Source organism: Mus pahari, chromosome 3 (genome assembly GCF_900095145.1).
Source record: "Mus pahari chromosome 3, PAHARI_EIJ_v1.1, whole genome shotgun sequence".
NCBI classification, from domain to species: domain Eukaryota; kingdom Metazoa; phylum Chordata; class Mammalia; order Rodentia; family Muridae; genus Mus; species Mus pahari.
The window spans coordinates 152,686,456-152,695,617 of NC_034592.1; the positions used below are offsets into that span (position 1 = coordinate 152,686,456).

General features: G+C 44.6%; 1 protein-coding gene across 6 annotated transcripts in view; it reads right to left on the minus strand.

The window, feature by feature from the left end:
• Positions 1 to 9,162, minus strand: part of Bcas1 (breast carcinoma amplified sequence 1) — a 68,308-nt gene that overhangs the window by 19,253 nt on the left and 39,893 nt on the right. For 5 of the 6 annotated variants that reach the window (XM_029536394.1, XM_029536393.1, XM_029536396.1 and 2 more), the window contains one exon: positions 3,081 to 3,122. The exons of the other annotated variant lie outside the window; for it this stretch is intronic. In XM_029536394.1, coding sequence (XP_029392254.1) covers positions 3,081 to 3,122 — 42 coding nt within the window. The remainder of the gene's footprint in view (positions 1 to 3,080; positions 3,123 to 9,162) is intronic. 6 annotated transcript variants of the gene reach the window in all.

A 9,162-nucleotide genomic window follows, 5' to 3' on the forward strand; every position in this document is an offset into this window, starting at 1 on the left:
CCTCTCTGCCTCTGCCTCTGCCTCTGCCTCTGCCTCTGCCTCTGCCTCTGCCTCTGCCTCTGCCTCTGCCTCTGCCTCTGCCTCTGCCGTGCTGGGATTAACGGTGAGCACCACTATGCTTCACTTTTTTCAGGCTTGTAAATGTTTATTTATCTGTGTTTGTGACAGGGATGTGCACATGACAGAAGTTCTCAGGAGTGGGTTCTTTCCTTCCACCCCATGGGTCTCAGGGATCAAATTCATACTTCCAGGCTGCCTTTACCTGCTGAGCCATCTTGCTGGCCCGGATTTTATTTCCCATAGGATTAGAATCAAAGTTTAGAAGGAGTTCTACCCTTCCGGTGGTCTTTTCATGAAAACATGATGTCATGTTGATGTCACATGCACCTTCTGCTCAGGGGGTCACAGTGGGCTGTGCACTGGCTTTGGAAAGGGCATGTATGGGTGCAGAAAGGAAACAAACCAAACCAGTCCAACCACGCTGCTCCAAAACCCAGGAGTCACAGGCTCTATAGAAGACCACCTTTAACTAGTGGGCCAGATTAAAAAAGAGGTGGTAGGCTGGATTTAGTCTGAGATCTGTGGTTTACTGATGCCTAAATTAGCATCTCATTTAATTACCAACAGAGCCACAAACTTGTTGGATCATTATCCCCATTTCACAGATGAGTAAACTGAGGTTCAAGTGGAAATGTGACCTGGGGATAACGATGTCTAGGTCATAACTGTTTAGCCTCATTCTCTCCACGTGGTGGGCAGCCAGATGGTAAAGTGGAGCCTTAAAATTAGAAATGTAAGGTATCGGGCTAAATGAGAGAAAAAAAGCAATGTCTAAAACATTTCTTCATTTTGTTAAAAATGTCTTGCTTATCTTTAACATCCCCACTAGCTTTGTTATCTTTTGATATTAGGAACATATGAATTAATCTAGCCCTAGTCCATGTTAAGTGTATAGCAGGAGGTGAAATGTGCTTGGCTGGTTCAGATCAACTCTAGATTTTAACACCTGAGCCACAGGGATATGGGGCTCCTGGGATGAAGGGATACACTGGTTTCTCCCCCAAAGCTTAGAGAACTCAGAACCTCCAAGCTGACTGATGCTTTTCAGGTGAGAAGATTCTGGGTTCTTAGAAAATATCCAGTGAATTCACTAGAACTTTCTGGAATCATGAGCAGCCCGAACCTGGCTAACTTACTAACTTCAACTCAAGAAATGAAAGATTAAAGGAAAGAAAGAGTCGATGAATGAACAAAAGAACATATGACGAGAGGGGAGGAACAATAATAAAACCAACAGACTGTCAGGATTTTTCTCCTATAAGAAGCGTAACACATTTAGAGGAACAATGGAAACTGGGGAGGGGAATGGGAAGAGAGAGGAGAGAAGAGGAGTATGGGGGTAGCATGCTCAAAGTATGCTATTTGCTTGTGTGAAAATGTCCTTATGTAATTTTATACCATGTGAAGTGCATATACATATATGTATATATACACACATATGTATATATATATATATATGTGTATATATACAAATACATACAGTGTATATATACATATATATGTGTATATATATAAATATATATGCCAATGAAAATTAAAAGTACATAAAGGAATCATACACAGCCATTCCAATGTCCACCCCTATAATGACTAACACTCAGGGAAAATATTTGGATTCCCAGAATCCACTTGGCTCCAGTAACTGAATGTTTACATACTGTTCATAGTAAGTGAACATGAGAGGAACTCCAACAGGATCCAGCCACATTTTGCTTGGGCAAAGTGATCACGCCCTATTGTATCTTAAGAAGCTGTGAAGTCACTTATGCCAATCTTAAAGATGTTCGAAGTCAGGCTGGAGAGATGGCTCAGTGGTTAAGAGTGCTGATTGCTCTTCCGAAGGACTTGAGTTCAAATCCCAGCAACCGCATGATAGCTCACAACCATCTGTAACGAAATCTGATGCCCTCTTCTGGGGTGTCTGAAGACAGCTACAGTGTATTTACATATAATAAATAAATAAATAAATAAATAAATAAATAAATAAATAAATCTTTAAAAAATGTTCAAAGTCTGCACTGCTTTCAGCACTGAGAGCTGCTGTCTTGGGGCTGAAGCTCCCAAGGCTCCATCATTTAATTGTTCGGGGCTGACATTTTCAAAAGGTACATTTGAGAAACAGAAATCTGGGACACATCTCTCCCAATAGTCTCGTTCACCTCTAGATTCTCCAGAAAGAAACTGGACATGAGAACTCACTGTGATCAGGCCATTTCTCTGTTGAACCCCATGGCTGGTGTTGCAAGTCAGATATAAACTGGTCATCACCTAAAGTGATATCCTGTAACCCACCAACACCCAGGGCCAGCCAGTAGCACCAGCCCTCTGCTGGGCTTAGCCAAGAAGCCCAGTTTTTAACATGTAGAACACAGGGGCTCAAGTTGAAACCTTGTGTTTATAGATGGATGTGTAGGTGAAGAAATTGGTCGTTGGTTATGTTTACAGCACTTGGGATTGTGTTTTCTTGTACATTTTGTAATTTAAAATCTTTTATAGGAGTGCAGTGCTCCTTATACAAACACAAAGGGGGAGATGAGCCAGCAGTCCAGGTTCCTCCTCAGTTACAGTGCTGACATAATAAACAGTGACAGATCAACAGTCAAAAAAAAAGAAAAACCAAACCAAAAGACTGGACCCGAGTACCACTCAAAGTTAGCAAGAATCTGGATAACCACGAAAACGAAGGTGAAGGAGCAATCAATGCAGAATGAAGCAGAAGATGCAATCCCATCCCTTACAGATGTGCAAAGCCATTACTCTGTGCAGTAGACTCGTTCAGCCCCAAAGGATGACAAACTAGAAAAGACAATGTGCTCATATTGCTCTCACTTTTTTCCTTATCACTGGTAATCATAAAAAATTGATCCAGTATTGGTCCCCCCTTTCGGTCATTAATAATACAAAGGGATGAAAGAGTCTACACAGGATGTGCAAATCAGGGATCTCCACACGGAGCACCCAATGGCCCGGCACCCCGAAGATGACAGTGGAATGATTTAAGATGGCACCCGGTCACTTACGGTCTCCTCTGCACCTGTGGAAAGTGTATCCTCCTTAACTGACTAGAGGAAGATAAAAACAAAAGCAAGAGTTAAAGTATTGCCAGCACACATCATGTGAAAGCAAAGGGCTATCTGGTTTACCAGTCCACTAGGGCAGTTCTCAGATACTAAATTGCTAATGTGGACCCTGTTCTAGCAGGAACTCAAGGGAGGCTTCCACAAAGGCCAACAGTATAGCAAGTATAGCTAGTTGTATATTTCAAAATGCAACAAACAGAGAATAAATACAGTGTCACAGATAGGATATGCATGGGACAGGAATATCACAGAAAATGAGAGCCATAGAGTTGCTCCTCTGGGAAAGAATGTATTTGTTTCACATGTTCTAGTATCCTATAAAATCAGAACAACAATATTAACTATATGATATGTAGCAATAGTTGTTTTTATTGCTGAATATCATGCTTCGGTCTAACTTTGCACTCACTCTGTAGTCAAAGATGACATTGAACTTCTGATTTCCCTGCTGATTATCCCAACCCTATCTGACCATGGTCCTTGGTCAGCACTGGAGACTGTTTCCTACAGCAGCTCTCAGTCTGGGCCGACTCTGTCCTGTTCAAGTTCAACCTGATTGGAAAAATCCATGAAAGGCCAGGCCCTGGGGTTCCACACACACTCTAATTCAGACACTGTTTTATCCTATGGAGTCTCCTGGCATCTGGAGTCCTGCCCCAAAGGTCAATGTTATCCTCTATCAGTTGGCTATGACACTGGAGGTCATCTTGATACCTTTCCTTCAGTGGTTCTTAAAACTTGCTGTGTGGAGTGTTGGTGGATACAGACTACTTTGAGAATTTTCCAGAACAAAACACATCACAAGCGACACCAGTATGCTCACAGACCTTTTTGTGTCTTCTTGGATTCTATGTTAAAACCACGTAGGGAAGCGACTTTCGTCCTGTTTAGTAGTAACAGGGACGGAAGGAGAGAAGGGATATCTACACTAGACCCCCAGGCACCTGCCATATCTTATCTTCCTTAAAGCATCTCAAACAGTATGTATACGACCACCATTTACAGTGTAAGAAAGGCACAGAGAAGTCAAGTCACTTGCTGGGGTTAAACAGCTAGAGAACGAGGATGCCATACTGAAGGCCAAGTCTCTGGTGACTGAACTGATCCTAGCTGTCTGCCTAGCTAGGATCATCAGCTTGGACTGTTTCTTTCTGCTCATCTCGTTTCCATATCGATGACATCCTGGGCACAGAAGAACGTAACATTCCTGGAAGCCTCTGTCAGTGAGAAAATGATGCTATGGTCAGAAGCTATCATATGGAATGATGCTTTCTTGGCACATGAGCTAGTTGGCGTTTGCCAACTCGACACAAATGTAGACTTCTAGGAAGAGGGAATTCCTACTGATAAAATGCCTCTTATAACCTTGGTGGGTAGGCATGTCTGTAGGGTATTGTTCAGTGATCAATGTGGGAGGGCCCAGCCTGCTGTGGGTGGGGCTACCTCTGGGCAGGTGGCCTTGTATTCTAGAAGATAGCAGGCTGAGCAGCTCATGGGGAGCAAGTCAGTAAGCAGCATCCATCCATGGCTTCTCTTTTAGCTCCTACATCCAGGTTCTTGCCTTGAGTTCCAGCCCTGGCTTCCCTTGGTGACGGAGTGTGGCCTTAAGTAACCTCCCCGTAGCCTTGCTTTTGGTCATATGGGAAGCTATTTAATAGTATACACAGGCAAAGACTCAAAGGATACTTTTAAAAGCCAGACTTCCTCAAGCCTAACCCACAGTGGCTTCAGGAGTCAATATACTGTTTACATTGTATCGAGGAAACAACCCCTCTGTTTAAGAGTAGAGCACATAGGGTTTCAAGTCTCATTCCCGCCTCAGCTTCCTACAGCAAGGCCAGTCTGTATCTTGGATGTTCCTGTCCATAAAGTTCTTAGCTTGTCAGTCTCAGAAGACACTGTCAGCTGGGCATAGGTGACAGAGTAGGATGGGCAAGTGTTCATTCTGAACCCCGATGTTCCCTTGATCTTCACTGTGGCTTTACATTTCCAGACCCTTCTGTGTGTTTTGGGGTTTGGGATGTAGTTCAGTGGGCAGTATGCTTTCCTGGCATGCAGAGAGCCGTGGACTCCTTAACCAGCATCACATGAACCTGGCATGGGGGCACACGGGTGTAAAACCCCAGCACTTGGAGGGAGGGATGGAAGGTTAAGAACAGCTACCTAGTGGGTCTGTGACCAAGCTGAGATTGCTATGTTACACTTGTAAACGTCACGCTACTCTTACTTCTGTGTTTCTTTATGTGTGATACCGCATGCATTTGGAGGTCAGAGACCAACTTACAGAGGTTCTCTCTATCCATCAAATGGGTCCCAGGAACTGAACTCAGGTCATCAGGCTTGGCAGCAAGTTTCTTCACCCACCGAGTGATCTCATCAGCCTTAACAGTCCTCATTTCGAGAACTAGCCTGACCGAGCGTCCCTCATACTTGAACAATTTTGACGGCGTCTTTGAGTTCAATACTGTCCTATATCACTTGAATTTATATTCTCTCTTTTCTTTACCCTGACCGTAGTTGTGCTTAGATCTATTCAGTCAGCATGGTGTCAGCATCTCTGCGGCATTAACAGCAGCACACATGAAAGCAAACGGACGAAACAAGCTCCCAACTTCTAATTGTGAATATTTGCTACGCGGGGCCACGGCGACGTGACCGGTCGTTGCGGTCTTCGCAAACAGACTCCTATGTTCCATCAACCCCAGAGCTAAGGATGTCGTGAGATATCATCTGAGACCATGCTCCACACTGCTGTGCGCTGAGGTCCCCACCAGAAGATTTCAAAAGCGGGCTGATGTATGACTTTCTTTGTTCTGTTAAGATGAAAAGTTCACAAAGCCACTACTGCTGGGACATGGTGCTTCAGAGAACCTGAGTCTGTTCCTGGACCACGGTCACTAACGGTTAGCCCCAGGTCACTCTGAGGTGAGAGCCATGCCATCAGCAGCTTGGTCCAGACCCTGCCTCAAACTAACAAAATGGGGTGGGTGGGGGGCAGGGGTGTGTGTGGGGATATAGTTCAGTGGTAGAGTACTTGCCAAGTTTCTATCATATATATATATATATATATATATATATATATGATATATCATATATGTCATATCATCTATATGTATATGGTGGAGGGGTCAGGGTGGGGACTATAGTTCAATCCCATATATATATATATATATATATATATATATATATATATATACACACACACACACACACATATATATATATATATACACACATATATATATATATATACACACACATATATATATACACACATATATATATATATACACACATATATATATACACACATATATATGGAAAAATGAAAAAGACTTTTACTGTGCAATGTTAAGGTGTATGTGGGTTTAGGACTGTACCCAAGAACCACCAAATCTTTCTGAACTTTGTATAAGTTCATAAGTTCTCCAGAAGGTTCTGCCTCCCCACCAGCAGCTACTGAAACATCCAGCTAGCATAAAGATTTAGAAAGGCCAAGAGGCCAAGTCCAGCCACCATTTCATACCCCATGGAAGAGAAAATCAATTCAGACTCCAAGTCCTAAACACTGTGGTCATAGAGCCCAGAACAAGTTATTATCAATCACCTGTCTTAGCTTCCTAGACCTACACAGACAGGACAAGTGGGGTGGGACATAGATTTGTTTGTTTCCATCAGTTCAAGGAGACTGATGTGGCAATCTGCATATGCAAGGCAGTTAGCACACTGATGAGTTATTGAAGGGCAGGACCATGACTTGATCAAGACAACTTAGCACCCCTTGCTCTCAATGTAACCATAAACCTCACGTCAGGCCCGGAAGATGGAGTCGGGGTCACTGGGCTTCTTTATTTGTTCCTCTTCCAAATGTGGCCCCATTAAATACCCGCCCTCCTTTTCACTATTGATGAATCGAGGATGAGTAGCCTAGCTTTATTAGTTACCAGGACCCAGGCTCTGACCCTAACAACCCCCAATAACATAGAGTCATTGTAATCACTGCTTCAATTACAGGTGACTCCAAAATTGGAATGGGGTAGGCAGGGTGTGATGCGGGTCTCAGAACCTTGATGGCTCATTCTCTGTTGTCAAGGGGCACACTGACTCTCTAACACAGAGTTCCAGGTTATATCAACCTCAGCCTGTTTTCTTGAGGTCTTTACCCTCTACCATTCAGACTTCGTTAATGACGTCACCAAGCTGGTGAGCTCGCTGTGTTTTTTTTTTTTTTTTCCACATAGCACTCCTTCTACTGATAAACAAAGTCAGGACTGAGTCCAGATTCCCCGGGCTTCCCCAGAGGGAGCAGCCATGAGGTGGAGGTGTGGTTTCTACTCTTCCACTGTGTTCAGACAAATCAGATGCAGCTACAGAGCTCAAAATACACAGAATATCTAAGGATGGAGATCAAAGCTGTGGTAACGGCTCACACCAGGGGGCTGCCTGGCAGCCTGTTAGGCACTTCCCTTTCCCAAGTCGTTTGTCACGTCTAAGACATCTGTCTCTACCGTTTGTGAGTGTTGCTCCTGTGCATAAGCCTGTCTGTCTATGGAGGGTGTGGGAAGTGTTGCTCTCCCTCTCTGAAAGCATGACATTGCCTGTGATGCTTCACCTGTGTTTGCCCCTGGCCTGGTTTCCCCCGCTCTGTGCACAGGGGCAGATGAGAGCCTCAGGCAAGCCTCTGCCCCTCTTCTCTGTCCTTTGGAAATGCTTATGGCTGAGAGACCGGGAGGACCAGGTGACAGTTTGGTGCCCTCCACAGCCAGTGAGCAGGTATGCCAGGTCACATCAGAGGAAGGGCCGAGGCAGTTTGATGACCCAGAATGTTCTGTAAGAGTGCTGCAGAGGCCAGAAGGAAAACTGGACAGAGTGACTGAGAGAGAGGCTCGCTTGGGTGCAAACGAAGAGCATGCGGTGTTTTGAAGGTAAGATACAAAGCTGCCCAGACTAAAAATGAAATAAACAAGATGGAGACCAGACAGATCCCGGAGGCTTCCTGGAAGGGAGCGGCCAAGTGACTTAACGTCACATTAAATCTGAAGTTCAGATTGGCAAATAATTATGTTCCAAACAGTGCATGGAACACACTTAAATTTATACTAAAGTTACTTCTTTTTTCATTAATAATTTTAATAACATGTGGGGATATTTTTCAGTTTTTCAACCTCTCTGTGATAGGGAATGTCTGGTATGAATCATTCAAACCTGAAAAACAGAATTACCCCAGCTTCCCCCAGTAGCCCCTGGCTCTTAACTGCTTAATCTAAAACAGTAGCCTGGCCTGTTAACAACAGTAAACACTTTCATTAAAACAAACAAACAAAAAAATTGGCAGAATCCCATGGAAGACTTGTATATTGCTAAGAACAAGGAGCTATAAGCCAGACTAAATACTCACACGGAGAGGGAAGGTGGACAGGAAGTCCCACCCTAGCCAAGGTATGATTGGCAACTGACAGCTGCAGGGAGCCTGAGAACCAGTTTTCTTTTTAAAGAGTAGGCCCCGGTAAGTTGGCCACACTCCAATGCAAGGCCACCCATCCAAGAATAAACGGGCGGCACAACATAGATTTGAAAGGGTGAAGAAGTTTAAAACCAGGTCATACAGCTGGGTGGGTGGGGTAGGGGTGGATCTGGGAGCGTCTGGCCTTTTGCTGGGGCTTCCTTGCCGAGTGGGCCCAGGAGGGTGGAAAGGTTTGTCAGCGAGACAGCAGCTCAGATGGCTGGGACAGGGAGGTGTGTCAGACGTCCTGCAAGGACAGATTCCACCTGTCACACTTTCAGCGCTCCACGGTGCTGTCTCTGATGACTCTGCCACTGACAGAGCACAGAGGGGTTCTGGGTCACGAATTCCTGTCCAGTGTGGGACTCTTGGCACGAACAGTCTGGGCTGTAACCTTTCCCCTGCGAATCTACCAGCTCCTGTATCAAGCCAAGCCCTCCTTCTTTCCTTCCTTCCTTCCTTCCTTCCTTCCTTCCTTCCTTCCTTCCTTCCTTCCTTCCTTCCTTCCTTCCTTCCTTC